The sequence below is a fragment of the Euprymna scolopes genome, chromosome 30, assembly GCF_053919585.1.
Source record: "Euprymna scolopes isolate OS-2025 chromosome 30, ASM5391958v1, whole genome shotgun sequence".
In the NCBI taxonomy this organism is placed as follows: Eukaryota; Metazoa; Mollusca; class Cephalopoda; order Sepiida; family Sepiolidae; genus Euprymna; species Euprymna scolopes.
The window spans coordinates 6,116,340-6,138,309 of NC_136511.1; the positions used below are offsets into that span (position 1 = coordinate 6,116,340).

Sequence of the window (21,970 nt, forward strand, 5' to 3'; positions counted from 1 at the left end):
GTAACTGGTATGTTCATCATACAGATATTTCCGTATTTTTAAAAAATTTTAAATGCTGCCATAAGTGCCCATCTGAATAAGCACCATATTTTGCTTTAATGTTTAGCTTGCAAACACAGCCAGAATGTATTGTTTAAGAGTGATGCTGTTAAACGTATGTTTTTATCGTATTAATTATTAAAATTCCATAAATTTGTGGCCATTATCTCCTCCCTCTTCCACTCTGTTCATTTAATGTCATTTTTCCCTTGTCCCGAGGATCAGCTGCTATTTTTATATTTCGCAAGCTCACTTTCCAGTCCTCAGCAGATCAACTGTCTCTAAACACCATTTCAGATGATCTTACCCAATCACTTGCTTCCAAATCTACCTTGGCTGGTCAACCTTCCTGCAATTCAAGACATCCACACTTCCGCAAAGGTTTATTCAGGACAAACACTTCATATGACCGAACAGTTGATTGTTCTTGTTGTTGCACATCATTCCTTCATTTTGAATGAATTAAGAGCTTATTGTTGGCATTCATTGCTCCAATATCTTTCCAGTTAGAATTCTTTCTAGAAATATACTGGGTACTAATGGGAGGGATCACATGACGGTTACCAAGATCCTTAAGTGCAAATGTTTTAGTGGAATGAATTGGACTAACTTAGCACATACAGGAGCTAGTCTACATCGTTACCCATTTAACCATTGTCCCTGGTAGGTCATATTGATATTTATGTATAATTTGAAAAGAGAGGACAAGGGGGGAGGCTAAGTTAAATATTGCCAAATGGAACTATAATTTTTGAAAATGGTCAAAAGGGCAGTGGTGGTGTGACTAATGTAGCTAATAATAGGTTTAGAATGCATATATATATATATATATATATATATATATATATATATATATATACACACACATACACACACACAATTGGTTGATAGGAAAATCTCAAGTGTTTGTGAAGGATAGAATTTTTTTCTTTCAGCTAAGTGTTCCTGTGATCTTGCTGCAAGTTCCGTAGTCGTGCTTTTGGGGGGGAGTGAGCATCAGAGTTTACCTTCAAGAGATCTTCATCCATTTCTGAACTTCCTCCACAGTGACTTGCATCTTCTAAGCCGAATTCCCCGCATTTTAAATTTGAAAACCATCTTTGAACGGTCGATTCACCTAGGTCACCTTCACTGTACATTTCACGGATCGTCTTACACGTTTTGTCAAAATTTTCACCCTTTTTAAAGAAGAAAAGCATTAGATGACGAAAATGCAACATTTTATTTATACATGGCTGGCAGCCAAATTTGAAATTAAAATTCTTGAACAGTTCAAGATTTTCCAGGGTATCTTCATATATCTAATTATCTATATTTCTAAGTCTGTCTGTCTATCTGTTCGTTTCACCTTTTCTCAGAAACTCCTGAATCGATCTGGCTGAAATTTTGTATGGACATTTAATATGATAAGGTGCAGTAAACTAAGTATTATGGTATCTTTTTGATACAGAGTTAGAGATTAATAGAGATTATTAGAGCATTTAATTTAAAAACGAGCACAAATTTAACCATTTTCAACTATCAATTTAGCATAAGGCACTTATTGTAAGTCAACAGGCTATAAATTTTGCCAGTGTTTAATGGGTAAAATTTATAGTACTTTATAAATTCCCAAACTTCCAGGATAAGAAAGCATAAATCCAGGTTGATCTACTGCACTTATCTGTTATAGAGGGGACAAATTTGTGTCTTATTCCACCTTGTAACAAAATAAATGTCAAATATTATAGAAAGACTACAAATCATTGGATGGGCATTAAGATTACTATGTTTTTACAAATGGAAACTAAGTGTTGATGGTGTGTTTACAAATAATAACTAATATAGTTAACTGAGCAGAGGAGATCATTCTCTGTTATTTGTTTATGTATCAGTTTATCTAATTATCGGTGTATCTATCTATCTAACTGGCGAAGTAAACAAAAGATGTGAAGCATGTTTTGATAAGGTTATCAAAACATGTCAGATATGTCAAACTGTGAACTGGTCAAGTTTGCACCGGAAGGTCTGAACAGCTGATCAGAAGTTGACGTGTCATTTATCACATGTTCTGATTTGCTGGACATAGTGTTGAGTTGGAGTGAAGACGTTGAAAGAAGATGATCTGAAAAATGGTCTCTTCACGAGGAGGAGAAAGATCTCAGACGTGAGATGTAGAAGAACTAACCCCAAGCCAAGATCGTCAATCACTCCTCTGCTATGACGAATAACTGGGAGGAATAAAATATATATATATATATATATATATATATATATATATATATATATATATATATATATATATATATAAATAAAATATAAATATACAGCATCTTGGTCTGTCTTGAAGCGTCTTTGTTTAAACAAAACCCAGTTCATCAAGAATGGCTGAAGAGCGTCCAGAGAAACAATAGCAGACAGATATGTCGTCAAATCTATATATATTTATGCAATTATGTAGACACGCAAACATCAAACACCTAGATGAGACTATTTACAACCTGTTCACTACTAAACAACAGCCATTCAGTTAGGCCACGTATACACTCTGTATACACACATTCATTAGATGAACATTTTATAAATACATCACACACACACAAGAGAGTTGCGTCTTCACATATACGTATATATAACAGATATGGATTTTTGGTAGCTGTCACCAATTTTATTCTTGCAAGAATAAAGAACATAGTGACCACAGACACCATCGGAAAAAAAAATGAAAATAAAACAAAAGAGAAAAGAAAGGTCCTAAAAAGAATCCACACATATAGACGTAAAGTAAAGGAAACACTAGTTACAGATGAGAGAGGAAAAAATGTAAGAGGTAGAAAAGATATTTAGACAGAAAGAAAAAAAAGAATAAAGAAAAACGTTGCTAGACACACACACACACACACACACACACACACACACACACGAAACAAACAAACTCACAAAGCACACAAGACAATGGGAGTCTATAGAATAAATAGTTATGGACAAAAAAAAAAGAAAGAAAAACACGAGGAAAGACGATATGAACGCATAAAAACGCATAAAAATAAAATGAAAAAGACAAAAAAAAAAGAAAAAAGTACATATAGATGATAAAAGAAAAAAGAAAAAAAAAACGATAAACACACACATATAGACACAAAATAAAAAGAGAGAAAAAGAAAGTATATGTTATCACTGTCAATTCTTACAGCATCGTCGTTTAGAAAGTTTGAAAATTTATTTTGATTAGATATGACATAACTAAAAACAAAACCGCAGGTCTGCAGTTCAAAGTGTTGTTTTTTGGATTTTTTTTGTGTGTGTGTGTGTGTGTGTGTGTGAGTGTGTGTGTGTGTGTGTGTGTGTGTGTGTGTGTGTGGTTTTGTTTAATCAGCAATATTTTTGTGGATTGTTGCAAACTGAATTTCTTTACTATTGAAAACAAAAACAAAGAGAAAAAAAAGGACGCACCTTGCTAACAGATCAGAGATTGGTCTCAGTTTTGGGATTGAGTTTTGTGAAATTTTGTTTTGTGTTTTAACTTTTCATTCATGGATTGTGAACTTGAGTAGTGCATGTAAATGTATTTGAAATTGAAATGTAATTAGATTATTTTTTTTTAACACACAGTGGTCACCACTTATCAAGGCCAGGAAGCCACTCAGGGACAAGGGTTATTGCAAGTACATTACGTTAGTGTGGAGATTTGATGAAGTGTTTACTTAAGGGGGCGGTTCATTAGGAATTTGTTAACGTTGAACTTGAACACATCCAAGTTGTAATCAGGTGGGAAGCAGGCAGACGGAACAGAGTTCCACAGGCGCGCCGTTCTAAGAAAGAAAAGGTGAAGTATTAATATGCTTGTATTTATTTTAGAAAGCTAAATATTTTTATTGTGTTTTGATGGATTTAGAGGAGATTGTGGATTCTTGCTCAAGGTGTCTTTAGTATGATGGTGGCACGATGACATGGTACCCAACAAAGTTTTTGTTACTAATTAATTGGAACTTTTTTTTATATATAGTTGAATGATTGGGGTTTGATGATGTTTTTGAGATGGTAAAGGTGAATTATGCTGATGTGGACCTTTTGTGATCCACATATCTGTTTTTTGTTGTTTGAAATTTTGTTCCTGGTAAAACGGGACTTTTGGGAAAGATTGTGTTTAAATATTGTTGAAGCAAATCATTTTTTTTGTATGTAAACGACTATGTATTTTTGTTGCACAATTTTTGTACAAATTCTTTTGTTTTTTGCCATAATGTCATGTATTGTATTGTGCAGATAGGGGACTCGATTAATCTTTGGCTTGTTGGATTATTTAAATAATTGATAATTTTTAAAATAAGATGATGCCAATTAAAAAAAAAAACAATATATAGTAAAAGAAAATTTAAGCAATGTACCCAGGTAGGAAATAATAATAAAAAAGACAGACTATGGGATTATAAGATGCAGAGGTTATCAATAGGTTAAGATTGATTAGAAAGGATTTTGTAACGATCAGCAAAATTTTTTTATGTTTTCAGAGTGAATTGTGATGATTTTTTGTATTATTTTCAAGATTCTATTGATAACAAGTAGTCTCAACGGGGAGTGAGGAAGCTCCACACATTGGGGATCTGTGTTCTACATGCTGTGAGCCAGAAAGGGCTACCTGCAGTTACCAGCCAGAGTATAAATTGCTCAACATGCACTTCAAGGTGAATTGGCTGAAGGATCAATTTTGGGGGCTCAAAGATCCCTAAACAGGTTGGTGGAGGGGTGTGATGGTGTTTGAAGTCCATCACGATGTAATCACTTGAGTGGGACAAGGACTGTTGCTGCTAATCAGTTATAATGGTGGAGTTATCTCCCCTTAAAACACTATCAATAATTTCCCCCACTCTTTATCTGTGCCTAAACCTAAACGTAGATTCCATGAACAAAGCTTCTTTCTTAGAACTGCACGCCTGTGGAATTGTCTTACGTTTTCCTGCTTTCCGGCTGACTACAATATGGTTGTGTTCAAGTCTAAAGTAAATAAGTTCTTGATGAGCCGTTCCATATAAGTTATCAAATTTACCAAATTTTCATTACTAATGATTACTATATTGTCCAATTTCTACTGTACACTCTTTAACCCTTATCCTTGAGTGGCCTCTGGGCCTTGATAATGTGGTGATGCCTATGTAAAAAAAAAAAAAAAAAAAGTTAAAATACCAGGTTGAGAAACTAGCGCGGTCTATCCTTCTCTCAAGAGTAGATGGGACTCTTAAGCCATGGTAGGCAACCCCTCTAGTTATGACGTCACGATAAAAAGTACCCTTGATAGCCTTGGCGAAGCATCGAGTATTTGCCTATTGACAAGATATGAATTACACTACAAACTTGTGTAGTGTTCGATTTCGGCTACGGCCGCACTGGATGGGTGGATATCTTCCCTTGTCTATGGAAAAAGAAAGTCTGTTTGGCCTGACCTACTCTTGTTTGTTGTAGAAGTGGGTTTTGAGGAAGCAGTACATTATACTCAACTGTCACTGATATCAACCGTCATGTACAAAGACTATCCCAAAACTGTTCCCAACTGTCTTAAAACCCATCATCACTTTCAAAACTAACTCTAAAATATATTAAGCTCCTTTCTCATGATCATCGCTACATCTTGACCAACCATCCCACCTCAGCTCCCTTTTGTCTACCTTGGTGAACAACTTCATATCCAATATCTTTTCACCAACCCTACTTCCTATACCTTTTTTCTATTATCTTATTCATGCTTGGCTTTTTCCTCTTTCGCTCCAACTTGCCAACACTTGGGAGGCAACGAGGGTATTTTTGTTTTTTTTCTTCCATTTTAACCTTGTAATTAACTTGGAAAAAAAAATAAAAAAATAAAAACAAAACCCTCAAGGTTTATCTTCTCATCTCTGTTTCTCAATGTCAACTGCTTATTTTATTAATCACTTGTAAATTATCAATAAGTAACAATGAAAAACTATTGCAGATTTTTATGTCATTGTCAAAGCCGATGACTTGAATCATTGGAAAGATTCCAAATAATCAGTTCAGTCGAAAGCATTTAACTAAGCGTTTAGCAAATAATTATTCATTTACCAGCAACACTTGTTTAGACTTTTATAACGTAATTACCACCAAGACCTATTTAAATTACTTATTAAAAATCAAATCCAATGTAAACAAATTCTTGTTGAGCTGTCCCCATAAATAAAATTCTACTAAATTTAAAGCATTAACGGTTGCTACACTACCACCTTACATTCATTAACCCTTATCCTCAAGTGGTCTTCGGGCCTTGATAAGTGGCAACTCCCAAATAAATAAAAAAATTACCAGCAATACCTGTTTAAATTATTACTTATTTGCTTAATTGTTTTTACTTGATCCCACGTTCATGAAATTTTGTCATTAATAAAACGATTTTTTAATAAAATTCTATTTTTTACATACGATATATATTTTATTTAAATAATAAAAAAAAGAAAGAAAAAAAAACGATTTGGTTTAGGAATCTTAAGTAGAACGACCACTGGTATATTTGTGGCATTATGGTGACTGAGAACTTTAGCTAGGATTAGCACCGATAAATTAAAAGGTATAGTGACAAGAATACCCCCCTCCTCCCGCCCAATTTTTTTTATTGTTAAACTTGTTTGGCGAAATAAAATATAAAAATCAATATACCACTGTTAAGATCAATATACCTCTGTTAAGAGCAGTATACCACTGTTAAGAGTAGTATACCTCTGCTAAGATCAATATACCTCTGTTAAGAGCAGTATACCTCTGCTAAGATCAATATACCTCTGTTAAGAGCAGTATGCTAAGATCAATATACCTCTGTTAAGAGCAGTATACCTCTGCTAAGATCAATATACCTCTGTTAAGAGCAGTATACCTCTGCTAAGATCAATATACCTCTGTTAAGAGCAGTATACCTCTGCTAAGATCAATATACCTCTGTTAAGAGCAGTATACCTCTGTTAAGAGCAGTATACCTCTGCTAAGATCAATATACCTCTGTTAAGAGCAGTATACCTCTGCTAAGATCAATATACCTCGGTTAAGAGCAGTATAACTGTGCTAAGATCAATATACCTCTGTTAAGAGCAGTATACCTCTGCTAAGATCAATATACCTCTGTTAAGAGCAGTATAACTCTGCTAAGATCAATATACCTCGGTTAAGAGCAGTATACCTCTGCTAAGATCAATATACCTCGGTTAAGAGCAGTATACCTCTGCTAAGATCAATATACCTCTGCTAAGAGCAGTATACCTCTGCTAAGAGCAGTATACCTCTGCTAAGATCAATATACCTCTGTTAAGAGCAGTATACCTCTGCTAAGATCAATATACCTCTGCTAAGAACAGTATACATCTGTTATGATCATCTATTTATGTACCAATTCGACCAAAATACTAAATGGACTATTGGAAAAATTTTTTTAAATTTTTAATAAAAAAGTCTCAATCAACCAGAAAGGTGTGTTATTTACTAACATTTGCCTGAATATCTTTTACTTATTTCATATTATAAGACGTGCACGTATGCTTTGTGCATATAAAAAGATGTGCAATGTAGCAAACAATTTTAAAATTTGAAAAACAATACATAAATTGATAACTCACTGTTTCCTCAATTTCTCTTAACACCGTCGTTGATAGTGAGCTCTTATATGCTCAAAAGGGTCACGTGTTGTTTATGTGGATAGTGACCGTATATGTACATAACAGTGGACCCTGCTAGATCCAGAGGGTCTAGTATACAACATAACTATGTTTGCTTATACTTCATGATTGTTATTTTATATATTTATTAACATGACGTCATAAAGGATGAATAGTAGTTGCCTAAAGCAGTGTGACAACATAAAACTATCAAGTTGCCAGAACCTGTGGAAAGCAGCATCAGCCATAATGCTTCTGCTTGAAAGCAGCAGCAGCAGCCATAATGCTTATGTTTGAAAGCAGCAGCAGTAGCGATAATGCTACTATGTTTGAAAGCAGCAGCAGTAGCGATAATGCTACTGTTTGAAAGCAGCAGCAGTAGCGATAATGCTACTATGTTTGAAAGCAGCAGCAGTAGCCATAATGCTTATGTTTGAAAGCAGCAGCAGTAGCCATAATGCTTATGTTTGAAAGCAGCAGCAGCAGCCGTAACATTCATGTTTTACAACAGCCCAACATGGCAAGTGCTCGTCTGAGCTCCAATCTACGGTCCCCTCTCGCCAAACTTTCACAAGAAACACTCGTCTAGCTGAAAACACTATCAATAATTTCCCCCCTTCTTTATCTGTGCCTAAACCTAAACGTAGATTCCATGAACAAAGTTTCTTTCTTAGAACTGCACGCCTGTGGAACTGTCTTCCATTTGCCTGCTTTCCAGCTGACTACGATATGGTTGTCTTCAAGTTCAGTGTAAACAAGTTCTTGATGAGCCGTTCCACTTAAGTTAACAAATTTTCCAAATTTCCATTACTAACGATTAATTGACTACTGTACACTCTTTAACTCTCGAGTGGCCTCTGGGCCTTGATAAGTGGTGATGCCTATGTAAAAGAAAAAAAAAAAAATCATAGCTGTATATGTCTGTTTGAAAGCTGCAGCAACCGTAATGTGTATGTTTGCTTGAAAGCAAAACTCCATTATAATAAAATGTGTAGGCAACAGTTTCTGTCTCATTAGAATATTTCATCTTTGGTTTTTTTTGGGGTTTTTTTTTTTAATCTAATCAATAATCTGATTTCAACTTTTAATGAAAAACACAAACAAAAACAAAATAAACATATATGATACGTAATAAATACATTCATAGCCTCTATTTAATTGCTAAATAACGAGTTTACGATTGCAATTATATTGTCTTGGGAATCAATTTTAACTTTATAAAATTTAATTTTTATCTTACTTCAGTTTAAATTCTTGAAAAAAATCAAGGGCCCCTTCCACTTCGTATCATTATATGAGAGACATAGACATCGGAGTGTTCCATTCAAAAACGACTGTGGTCTTACCAGGAGATAAGACATTCTACGAAGCTGCAGATCTACAAGGCCATGGTCAGAACGATTCTTCTCTATGGATGTGAAACCTGGCCACTGCGCACAGAAGATCTTCATGAACTTGAAATCTTCGATCACTACTGCCACCGCCGTATTCTGTGCATTCGCCTTTCCAACTGGATCCCTAACTCTACCATACGTGCTAGATGTAACATCCTTGGCATGAAGGAAACGCTGCTAAAAAGGAGACTCTGGTGGTTGCTCCGGCCGAGAAATGAATTCATCCGTTAATTGGTGGTGCCTAATGCACCGACTGGTTGGAAGAAGCGCCAAGTTGGTCAACTTCTGACTTGGCTCACAACAGTCAAAGCAGATATGGAGATCCGTGCCCAATCCTCCCGTTTTTGGAATGTTGTGTGTTGGAACTATGAGTGGCTGGATCATACTGTTGAATCTGCTGCCGACCAACGAGGGTGGATGGCTTTGATACGAGATGCGGTTAACACCATTGAAACTAGTTCAACCCATCCCGGGTGAATACCATTACAGGTACTGGTAGGATTGTTCCATTCAAGTTTTCCTTTAACTCCCAAACATTGAGTCAGTAAAGAAGTGAAAAACATTAATTTTCCTCTCTTCAAATGACCAATTAATTATGTTTATAGTATATATATTTCTGGCTTTCTCTTATTCTTATCGGATTCCAAGAAAAGAATTCAATATTCTTATCGGATTCCAAGAAAAGAATTCATCTCATCCAGTTAAATGCTGTTACTTGAGATAACATCACTTGGACGAGGTTCACTATTCCTCATATGAGCTAGCGTATAGTCATGTCAAGGTGATCTTATCTGAGCCTTGAATAATATGTTATTTTAAATATTTGTTCAGGATTTATTTGCAAGGTCAATTAACCTTATGTCAGGTTGTGCTGAAAAATCCTCGTACAGAGGGGTTAAAGACACTCGGAAATAGTGTCTAGTGCATTTGTGTTTATATATATATATATATATATATATATGGACCAGTAAACTATGTTTGTAGTATACTAGCAGGTAGACCCGACGTTGTCCAGGATTGAATAATGATCAACAAATATTTCACACTCCCATATTTTTATTGTCATCGAAATCGATGAAAGAGCCCATTTTTCAATCAAATCGATTAATCAACTGCTCTAATTGGGGGTCCATCACGATGCACCTGAAATAAGCTTTACATGCCTTTCGCAGTGACTAAGTCCAAAATATGCTGTAGCCGACATTGCACTGTAGAGAACCTACTGTCAATTTTATAAAATATTTACATATACATATATATATAATGGCCTACATTTAAATTTAAAATGCAAAAGTCAAGTATCATGCTTCAATTGTTCTGTTAACAGAAACATTCATTTCTAATGCGCCCTTGTCATATCAAAGAACCTACTGTTGATTTTATATGACTGGCCTTACTTGCTATGTGGTGATAATGGCTTGAATTTAAGTTTAAAATGAAGAAGGCAAGTATCATTGTGAAATTGTGCTTTAAACAGAAACATTCATTTCAAACGCGCTCCTGTCACATCAAAGAACCTACTGTTGATTTTATATGTTGGGCCTTTCAGCTTGTGCAGTAAAAAAAAAAAAAATACTTTTCAGATACACCTGTTATGTTAGGCTGTGTAACGTGTTTACTTTGGTCAAAATCGCTTGCTCCTTTTTTCATCGAATTATTTCGATTACCGATACTTATTGAAGATATTCTGATATAAAACCTATCTAAGAACACTGCAAGACACAAAGTGTGAAACTTCATAAAAATCGGCTCAGCCGTTTTCGAGTCTATAAGGAACGAACTCACACAAAGTTCATTTTAAAAGCAAACATCTTTAAGCACAATCAAATTCTTTGATTTGATTGTGCTTCTTTTTTTTTTTTTTTCGAGTTTCCTACCAATCATTTTAGTTTCAAAATCCAAAATGCTAATAAATGTTACAGATGTCAACCAGGAGAACTTTCGATTCTTCATCAAATCATGTTAAAGTGATAAAAATCAATGACCGAAAAGCTTGAGAAAATTCCCCCCCCCCAAAAAAACTTTTTATTTTTCAGAAAAACCAAAAGTACTCATCTGGCATCAATTAAAATGAATGGCTCTCGTCTTAGGGAGGCTGCATGTTTTGACAAGTCTCTGGGCTTGACTTTTACTCCTGATCTGAAATGGAACACATACATCAAACCCGTTGCCAAGGCTGCTGGAAAAATGGTAGGATCCTTCTACCGCTCCAGTAGATATCTCACTCCTGATGCAATTCTCTACCTATATAAAAGCCAGGTACAGCTAACGAAGGAGTATTGTTGCCACATCTGGGCAGGAATAGAGAGAAGCAGCTAATCCTGCCTTGACAGAGTTCAAAATAGACTTCGTAGCTTAGTGGGGGGGGGGCCCTTTTCCCTTCCCTGCAACCTCTTTTCCACAGAAGAGACGTTGCGAGCCTGCTACTGCTTTATCGTTATTTTCATGGCAAGTGCTTGTCTAAGCTTCAATCTATAGTCCCCCCTCGTCAAACTTTCACAAAAAACACTCGTCTAGCCAGAACCACTATCAATAATTTCCCACATTCTTTATCTGTGCCTAAACCTAAACGTAGATTCCATGAACAAAAATTTAGAATTGCACGCCTGTGAAACTGTCTTCCATTTGCCTGCTTTCCAGCTGACTACAGTTTGATAGTCTTCAAGTCCAACGTAAACAAGTTCTTGATGGACCATCCCCCTAAGTAATCCAATTTACAAAATTTCCACTACTTATGTATACCTATAAACCCTTATCCTCGAGTGACATCCGGGCCTTGATAAGTGGTGACTCCTTTGTAAAAAAAAAAGAAACTACTCCTGATACAAATGGAGGATGTATTTATCTTTTGATTTGGAAAATAAATTAGGAAAATCGAAAAAAAGTTAAAAAAAATCCTGCTGTGTTTAACAATATTTGCTTCAATAAAAGAATCCTGCCTAAATACACACAACATATATATTTTGAAGGCCAAAATCATTTTCAATTTTTCTTAAAATTTTGGTTCAAACAGTAAAAAAGAAAAAAATGAAACACAGACGGATGATGAAGTGTATCTTCGAAATATATTTATAAATTTCAAACAAAATAAATATCTTCAAAGATGAGAGTTCATATAGAAACGTTGTTTTAATTTGCATAAAATAAAATACGCATCACAACGTAATATTAGGAAAACATATTTTACTTGTTTGAAATTTATCACAAATATATTTCGGAGGTATACTCCATCTTCAGTGTGTTGTTTTGTTTCTTTTTTTCCTTTTCTTCCATGCCATGTTGTAAAGTTTGAAAAAGAAGTCTGTAAAGAGCCGCGTGTTGTATTTTAAACAACATGGCAAGGAAGAAGAAAAGGAAAAAAAGAAACCAAACAACACACTGAAGATGGAGTATACCTCTGAAATATATTTGTGATAAATTTCAAACAAGTAAAATATTTGTTTATTTTCCTTATATTACGTTGTGATTTCGCTTTCAAGCGTATTTGATGCGTATTTTATTCAAAATAAATACCTGTTTATTTTATAATAATGCATTGTTTTGGCTTCAAACGTATCTAATAATTATTCATTTTAGAAAGAAATCAATTTATTTTCCTTTTTTTAACTTTCAAAATGTTCACTACCACTCGAAAAGTACCAAATTAAATTTTGAACATTTTTCTTTTCTTTTTCTCCTTTCTTATTAAAACATGAAATTGTACGAGCTTCTCTTATATATATATATGCATACTTCATTTAATCACATAAATTAATATACGAAAGTATAATTTTATGCGTAAACTTTGAGTATTTACTTCAACAGTGCTCAATACATAGGTAGAGCTAGGTAGTAAGTTATAAAAATATATATGCCAATTAAGCAACACAGAATATTTCGCGTTTCATCCACGCTAGGATTTGTCAGGCTTATGCATAAGCCTGACGAATATATATATATATATATATATATATATATATACACAGAGAGAGAGAGAGAGAGAGAGAGAGAGAGAGAGAGAGAGAGAGAGAGAGAGAGAGAGAGAGAAGCTCGTACAATTTATGCATAAGCCTGACGAATCCTAGCACGGATGAAACGCAGAATATGGAGCTTAATTGCCATATATATGTCCTAACATTGTGGAGCTAATCTTAATATTTTTTAAATGTTATCTTACTTAAAAGCTTATGCCCCCCTCCCCACCACACGTGACCTTCTCTGATTAAAATTTTAGTAAAATTCAAACTGGAAAAGAATTGTCGTCTGAAAGAAGGGCATGTCGGTGGGATGAAATCTATCAGATTAAATGTCTCGGATCAGCCAAGCGGATGAAGCTAATGATGACAAGGTCACAATATCTGAGTTAAGTAATTCGTAAATCTCTTGGCTCGATTGACATTCATTTCTATAATAACTTCCTCAAGCCAACATGCCGGGGATAAGTGCTGAAAACAAAACAGTCTCAATTTGTAAATAAGCAAACATGATAAGCGTTCAACAAAGACTTTTAGAGTTGACGGATCATCCAAATGCCTAATTTTTCTCTGCCTCTCTTGAACACTAGCCCAGTCTAATTGTAAACTAAATGAACATTCATATACCAATTTTACTGCTGGATGGATATCTGTATGACTTTTTTTCGATATCAACTAGACTGATTTTAGTTTAGACTTAAAACCAGCTCTGGGTATTTTGTGTCGAAGTTAATAGAATACAAAGGGTGAAAAAAAAAAAAAATTATAAAAATGAAACAAATAAATGTTACCAAAGTAAGATAAGTTACTCTTCTACCTATCTGGAGCAGTTTTGTGTGTGTGTGTTTTAACTTATTTAAGAGCTGTCGGACTGACTTCCTCATCTTGGTTGTTATAGACTCCTCTCTTATACTATTAACACGTCGTAACAACTACCCCGATAGCATACTATCCACCAGACGTGTTAATAGTATAAGAGGAGAATGAAACCCAAAAAACAACCGACGGTCTGCCTACCATACATACGAGGCATTTCCGAAAAGATTAAGAGAATATTTGCCCCCTACAACATCAGGACGGTATTCAAGAGCGAGTCAACACTCAGACGACACCTGGTACGAGTTAAGCCCTGCATGGAGGAGAACATGACCAAGAACTGTATATACTCCATCCCATGCAGTTGCAGAAAGGTTTACAAGGGTGAAACATGCTGCCCCCTCAAAGTAAGGGTGGAAGAACACCGAAAAGCGGTAACTAAAGGGGAAACGGAAAAATCGGGTATAGCCAACCATGTCTGGATGGAGAGGGGGGACCATCGCCCCCTATGGGATGAAGTAAAAATAATAAACAGAGAGACCCACTGGAAAATGAGAAAACTTAAAGAAACAGCTCACATGCTCGGACATAACAACCTACTGAACAAACCAAGCATAAAGCTGAATGCAACTTGGACACCTCTAATAGAGAGAGAAAACCTTGAACAACAACATAGGTTTAACATTAACAAAAACCAACTAAGAATTGTCCTAGTGACATATGGCCGAGTGGTCCTAGACGTATCAAAGTTTACAGTTAGCCAAAGGTGCTGAGTTCAATCCTGAACGAAGGCAGTGAAAAGTAACATTCAAAACAGAGAATCAGCAACTATATCCTAAAGCCTAGCTGGAGTCCGAACACGGTTCCCCCGTAATAATAATAAAGGATTGGGTTCAAGACTCCTAGCAAACGGTTCCCCAGTTCGATACAAAACACCTGATGAAGGCCGGAGGGCGAAACGTTGTGACTATAACAACCAAGATGAGGAAATCAGTCCGACAATCTCAATAAATGAAAACACCTCATCTCAAAAATACTGACAATTATTATTTAAGAGCGTTAATTTTTTACTGCAATAAAGAAGTGGGGTCGTAAAATGAATATATATATATATATACACACACACACACACACACACACACACACACACACAATACATATATTTACACACACACATTTTCTTATTTTACTTAAGTTGAAGTACTCGGAAATCAAAGAGCCCCCCTTCTAGGGGCTAACCTAACACTTAATCTTTATATGAGATGCATAGACATTCAAATATTCCATTAAAGTTCTCTCTTACCTTTCAAACACTGAAATTAGTAAAGAAATTGGAACATAATTTCTCTTTCCCTAATTGATCATTTTAAATATGTTATAGTATACATTTCTTGTGTTCTCTTGGTCTTACTGGATTCGCGAACAAGAATTTATCTAGTCTGATGGAGTATCCAGTTTCACGCTGTTACTTGAAGTAATATCATTTGGAGAAGGTGCACCATCATCGTAAAAGCTATGGTGATTAACCATATGGAGGAAATGTTATTTTGGGCCACAATTACCATGTTATTTTGAATATTTAATTATGGTTTACTTGTGGCAAAAAGTATCCTTATGCCAGATTGTCTTGACAAAACCCTGTATAGGAAAACCTTAGACAATTGAGGATAGCGTCTAGTAGGCTTCCAAGTTTTCTCCTTTGCAAATATGTGTGTGTGTGTGTATATATATATATATAGATAGATAGATAGATAGATAGAGAGACAAGTGATCATGATGGAAATTAAATAAAAATACAGTTAATAAAATATACAATTCGGTTAAATGTAAAATTTTTACTCGATTGGTGACAGTTATTAAATGGTGATAATTTCTCATCGTCATCATTATTGTTTTTATGATTATTATTATCATCATCATTATCATTATCATCATCATTATTGTTTTATGATTATCATTATTATGATTATTATCATCATTATTATCATTATTATGATTATCATCATTATTATTGTTTTTAAGATTATCATTATTATGATTATTATCATCATCATCATTATTATTATTATATATGGTTATTATTGTTTTTATGATGATTATTATTATTATTATCATTATGATGATCATTATTATTATCGTTTTTATTATTAACATGATTATCATTATTGTTATTATTATGATTATCATTATTGTTATTATTATCATTATTATTATTATGATTATCATTATTATTATTGTTGTTTTTCTTATCGTTTTTCTTCACATCACGACATTTTATTTATCTTGGCTGTTTCTTCTTTTTTATTTATTTGAGTTGTTTATTTTCGGTTTTTGATGTCACATCAATCTCAACTCCTCCTCAATTCAACCAATTTATCAGCACACAGTAATGAGGGCTGGAGAACACATCATCTGAACATCCACAGTAAAACCAACAAAAAGCGCGGACACTACAACCAGTCCAAATAATTCCTGAATACACCTGTGGGCCTGTGCACCATCCTTTTCAGATGGTAAAGTACTGTCTGTGATTTGGGGCCAAAATCAAAATGCCAACTCGACAAATTCTTGTTCTACAGTCTGCCAAATATTTTTTGTGGGCCATTAAACCTCTTTCACTTGAAAACCTTTTAAACATTCTTAAGAACCAAGATATATATATATATATATATATATATATATATATTTTTTTTTACAAAGGAGTCACCACTAATCAAGGCCCAGAGGTCACTCGAGGATAAGGGTTAATGAGCATACAGTGGTCTAAGGGAACATATCATAGTCATCATTAATAGTGGAAATTTAGCCAATTGGGTTACTTAACGGGATAGCTCATCAAGAATTTGTTCACATTGGACTTAAAGACAACCATATTGTAGTCAGTTGGAAAGCAGGAAAATGGAACAGAGTGCAGTTCTAAGAAGCTTTGTTCATGGAATCTACTTTTAAGTTTAGACACAGATAAAGAGTGGAGGAAAATTTTCATAGTGGTTTCAGCTAGACGAGTGATTTTAATGAAAGTCAGGACAGGGGTCACCGTAGATTGGAACTCCAACGAGTACTTGCCATGAAAATAACGATAAAGCAGAGACAGGCTCGCAACGTCTCTTCTGTGGGAAAGAGGTTTCAGGGAAGAGAACATCTTCCCTTACAGAGTTCAAAATAGACTTTGTAGCATCGTAGGGGATATCCTTTTCTCGTCCACGCAACCTCTTTCTCACAGAAGAGATGTTGCAAGTTTGTCTCTGCTTTATCGTTATTTTCATGTCAAGTGCTTGACTGTGCTCCAATCTATGGCCCACTCTCACCAAACTTTCACAAGAAACACTCGTCTAGCTGAAAACACTATCAATAATTTCCCCCACACTTTATCTGTGCTTAAACCTAAACATAGATTCCATGAACAAAGTTTCTTTCTTAGAACTGCACGCCTGTGGAACTGTCTTCCATTTGCCTGCTTTCCAGCTGACTACAATATGGTTGCCTTCAAGTCCAACGTAAACAAGTTCTTGATGAGCTGTTCCACTTAAGTCAACAAATTTACCGACTTTCATTACTAACGATTACTATATTGTCCAATTGACTACTGCACACTCTTTAACCTTAACCCGAATGGCCTTTGGGCCTTGATTAGTGGTGATGCCGATGTAAAAAAAAGTGTGGGGGGGGGGGGCTTCCCCCACTAGACTACGAAGCCTATTTTGAACTCTGTCAAGGCAGGATAAGCTGCCTTTATATTTATATACATATAAGAGAGTAGAAGTAGACCATAGTTTTACTTTTGGCAGCCTTGTAACTCATACTTTCCTTATTCTGTTCTTTAGTCCTCATATTCCATGAGCAATGATTCTGACAAAGAGGGAAAAATTGCTGGGTTTTTTTTTTTTTGTAAGAATCTATCCATTTAACACTAAGTTTTTTGAACGTGAAGTTATTTTTTGTTAGCTCCTTACATTAATTTCCTTCATGCCTTGTTTCAAGTGATTTCCACACAAAAATGTAATTACAATAATACTATCGGGACAAGATCAAAGTGTAGTATCTGTTCTTCAGATGCTGCACTTTTATTTCTTGTTCTCTTTCGGTGGAGGAGAAATCCTTCACGACTGAGACAATTTTTATTTTTGTACCTTTTCTCCACGTTAAAAAACGACCCTGGTGTCTAACTCTGTTCCGTGGGGAGGCAAAGTAAATAGGTACAATAATACTATAATACTTATGTAATCCTCTATTTATGTAAGAACAAGATCCATCCTAAGATGGATTACTGTCGCCATATATGGAAAGGCACCACTTAGAGCATCCTTGTCAGCCTTGACAGAATACAAAATCGAGATATCTTCATCTTATTCCTTACAGCCTCTTTCCCATAGAAGATATATTGCTAGTCTTTTTCTACTCTATGCTTATTTATATGGTTGGTGTTTTACGGAGATCTGAACCGTCCCCCTAAGTAATCCAATTTACAAAATTCCCACTACTTATGACTAATGTATACCCATTAACCCTTATCCTCGAGTAGCCTCCGGGCCTTGATAAGTGATGATTCCTGTGTAAAAAAAAAAAAAAAAACCTCCTATAGCTTCAAACCAGTGGTTTCATATTTTGTCTGGTGTGATTTCTCTGCAATAAAAAATAAATAATAAAATAATAAATTATCTCCAAGATAGGTATATATTCGCTGATGACACCATGCTCTTTAACAAACAAAAGGGAGAAATGAATGAACACATGTCTAAGATAATGGCTGAAACCTTAGAGAAAGACTTCAAATTTATAGTGGAATAGGGTCGTAAATGGACGGTAACAATTAATGTTGCTAACACTGAGCTTCTTTCCTTTAATAACTTCAAGAAATCTTCTCAACCACTGATTGCCATGGATAACAATACACTACCTGAAAGCTCTTCGTTCAAACTCCTTCACTTCACGTTCAGAGGAAACATGAATTGGAACAAATCCATTGAAGCTAAGGCTGCTGTGAAGAACGTGGGCTCTTTCTACTGTACTAGAATGTTCTTACGTCTGAGAGTATCCTGTACTTCTAAAAGGCCACTATCCGCCCATGCCTGTTGCCACATTTGGGCTTAAGCATCTGCTTATTAATCTCTCACTCCTAGATAGGATTCAAAATAGAGTTGCCAACCTAGTAAGTCCCGCACTGTAAACCTAACTCTAACCTCTGTCACATCGACGTCTATTTTATCTATGTCTATTTTACTTTAAAAGTCCTCTGAAAAATTCAAAGCCCATGTATCCCTCCTCTCGATGTAAATACCCTCGACTAATCCAACAAGCAGCAAAATCCCACCCCTTCACTGTAGAGATCCCTAGATGCCGGAAAGACTTACTCAAATAGTTTCTTCCCTTAAACTGCTAGACTTTGGAATTTCCTCTCGGGTCCCTGCTTCCCTAACTGTACTGACATGCAGAAATTCCAGTGTAATGTGAATAAGCATCTTGCTGCTCAACTCCCTACATAGTATCCCTGCAAATTTTGTCCCAAACTCTAGCCTCTTACATCCAACTGGCAATGTGCCTTGTTTGGGATAAAAAAAGCAATAAAAAAAAAATAAATGCATCAACTCAGTAATGGTTGTAAACACGAATGAATCATATGAAAGATAATAACATGGAATTATCTAAGTTTAAATCCAGTCATACTGCAATGCTGGGTATCACAGCAGGTGCAGTTGGCTGCAAGGAAGATGTACAGATACTGCTTATCCAATTAAATGCAGACCTGGTACTAAGTTCTGTGTGGAGAGTCTGCAGAAGTCAGAAGGTGTGAACTCATTTTGCTATCTTAGTGATATAATCTGCGTTGGTGGAGGTTGTGAATTAAGTTTCATCTCGCAAGTAAGAATTGTATGAGGCAAATTTCATAAGGTTTTTCCCATTTCATAGTCCTGCCATTCCTTTGTATGCATCTTGACAACAGTAGGAGTTAGTTCCGACTCCCTGCTATTGAAGTTGAAGGTGCTCAGACTGGAGTCACCTCTGCATTGCAACAGTCTGCAACAGTGATATAGACATGTTGAATGAAGCCTTAGTTAGATAAACAGATGTCCACGCACCTTAATCGAGGAAAAAGCAGACTTGGGATGATTCATTCAAAAATGACCTCAAGCAATACCATATCAAAACCAGAATTTCTTCATCATCATCAACCTCATCTGTTTTACATGCTGACATGTGCTAGACGACTTTTACAAACTGACTTTTAAATTAACCTACTTCTGCCCATGTCTTTATTTATCCCTCTTTCTTTCAAGTCCATCTTTATCACTTACTCCTATATTTTAGAGTTTATAACAGCTATGTTCGTAGTTTCATGTTAGATGTGAATAAATGCTTGGCTCTGACTGATTCAGTTTTTCTGAGGATACAAAGGAATGACAGAACTATGATTCGGTGGATTTGCGGTGTGTATCTTGATGGCATGGTTCCAACTCCCTGTTATTGAGACTAAGGGTGCTCATATTGGAGTCATCTCTGCATCGCAACAGTCTGCAGTGCTACAGACATGTTTAATGAAGCTCTCAACGGATAAATAACATACACACACCTCAGTTGAGAATAATCGAAGAACAGGTAGAGTGAGGAAGACTTGGAGTGACTTGATCAAAAACTACCTCAAGCATTGGCAAATCAGAACCAACATAAATGATAAAATATAAAAAAATAATGAGGGACTCGTTTTAGGGTTACACTGTGAGAGAAAGATTTGGAGGAAAGCCAACATTTGAGGGAAAGATTTTGAGGGGAGCTAACTTTTGAGGGAAAGATTTTGAGGGGAGCCAACTTTTGAGGGAAAGATTTTGAGGGGAGCCAACTTTTGAGGGAAAGATTTTGAGGGGAGCCAACTTTTGAGGGAAAGATTTTGAGGGGAGCCAACTTTTGAGGGAAAGATTTTGAGGGGAGCCAACTTTTGAGGGAAAGATTTTGAGGGGAGCCAACTTTCGAGGGAAAGATTTTGAGCGGAGCCAACTTTCGAGGGAAAGATTTTGAGCGGAGCCAACTTTCGAGGGAAAGATTTTGAGGGGAGCCAACTTTCGAGGGAAAGATTTTGAGGGGAGCCAACTTTCGAGGGAAAGATTTTGAGGGGAGCCAACTTTCGAGGGAAAGATTTTGAGGGGGAGCCAACTTTTGAGGGAAAGATTTTGAGGGGGAGCCAACTTTCGAGGGAAAGATTTTGAGGGGAGCCAACTTTCGAGGGAAAGATTTTGAGGGGAGCCAACTTTCGAGGGAAAGATTTTGAGGGGAGCCAACTTTCGAGGGAAAGATTTTGAGGAAAGCCAACTTTTGAGGGAAAGATTTTGAGGAAAGCCAACTTTTGAGGGAAAGATTTTGAGGAAAGCCAACTTTTGAGGGAAAGATTTTGAGGGAAAGATTTTGAGGAAAGCCAACTTTTGAGGGAAAGATTTTGAGGGAGCCAACTTTCGAGGGAAAGATTTTGAGGGAGCCAACTTTCGAGGGAAAGATTTTGAGGGAGCCAACTTTTGAGGGAACATTTTTAAGGGAAACAGTTTAGGTCATACTCAGAAGATAAGAGAATGGGAGAAATGTTATGTGATAAACATAAACAAAATAATGAGTATAAAAAGTTCACAAAAGAAATGTTTTTTTTTTTTTTAATGGAAATCGCCCGAGACAAGGCACAAAGCTACTTGGTGTAACAAGAACGAAAGATGACTATTGCAAATACAGCAGATGCCTATTGACTTTAGTCTTGTAAAAACCAAGGCTGTATGTAGAAGGAAAACAGTGAGCAGGAAGAGAGTTCCACAACCTTATAGTCCTTGAAAAAAAAAAAAAAAACTACTCAAATAAGCTGTATTATAATGAGATATTAAAAGTGAATTAATGAAGACCACTACACCAATTAGTCAATTGAACTGGAACAAAGGAAGCAGAAATAGATCAGACAATTCTGAGGAACGCATGCGATAATAGAATTTGTAGAAACGACTGAGACTAGCAACATAACGTCTGTAAGAGAGAGGTTGCAGCAAAAAAGTGAAAGTTTAAGATGGAAGTTTACATAGTAAAACAAAAGTTTTTTCATATATTGAGAGTTCCTGCAAACTAAGGGCAATTCATTAACTGAAATAAATTCAAGGACTGTGAATTATCT

General features: G+C 35.6%; 1 protein-coding gene across 5 annotated transcripts in view; it reads right to left on the reverse strand.

Annotated features, from left to right (window-relative positions):
• The window catches only part of LOC145254643 (cyclin-dependent kinase 14-like), a 659,020-nt gene that overhangs the window by 95,246 nt on the left and 541,804 nt on the right, over positions 1–21,970 (reverse strand). The window contains exons 1-2 of one of the 5 annotated variants that reach the window (XM_080113266.1): positions 7,632–7,759; positions 1,047–1,217 (exon numbers count right to left, since the gene is read on the reverse strand). The exons of the other annotated variants lie outside the window; for them this stretch is intronic. Coding sequence (XP_079969392.1) covers positions 1,047–1,178 — 132 coding nt within the window. The 5' untranslated portion in view covers positions 1,179–1,217; positions 7,632–7,759. Of the gene's footprint in view, positions 1–1,046; positions 1,218–7,631; positions 7,760–21,970 lie in introns of those variants that run through there. 5 annotated transcript variants of the gene reach the window in all.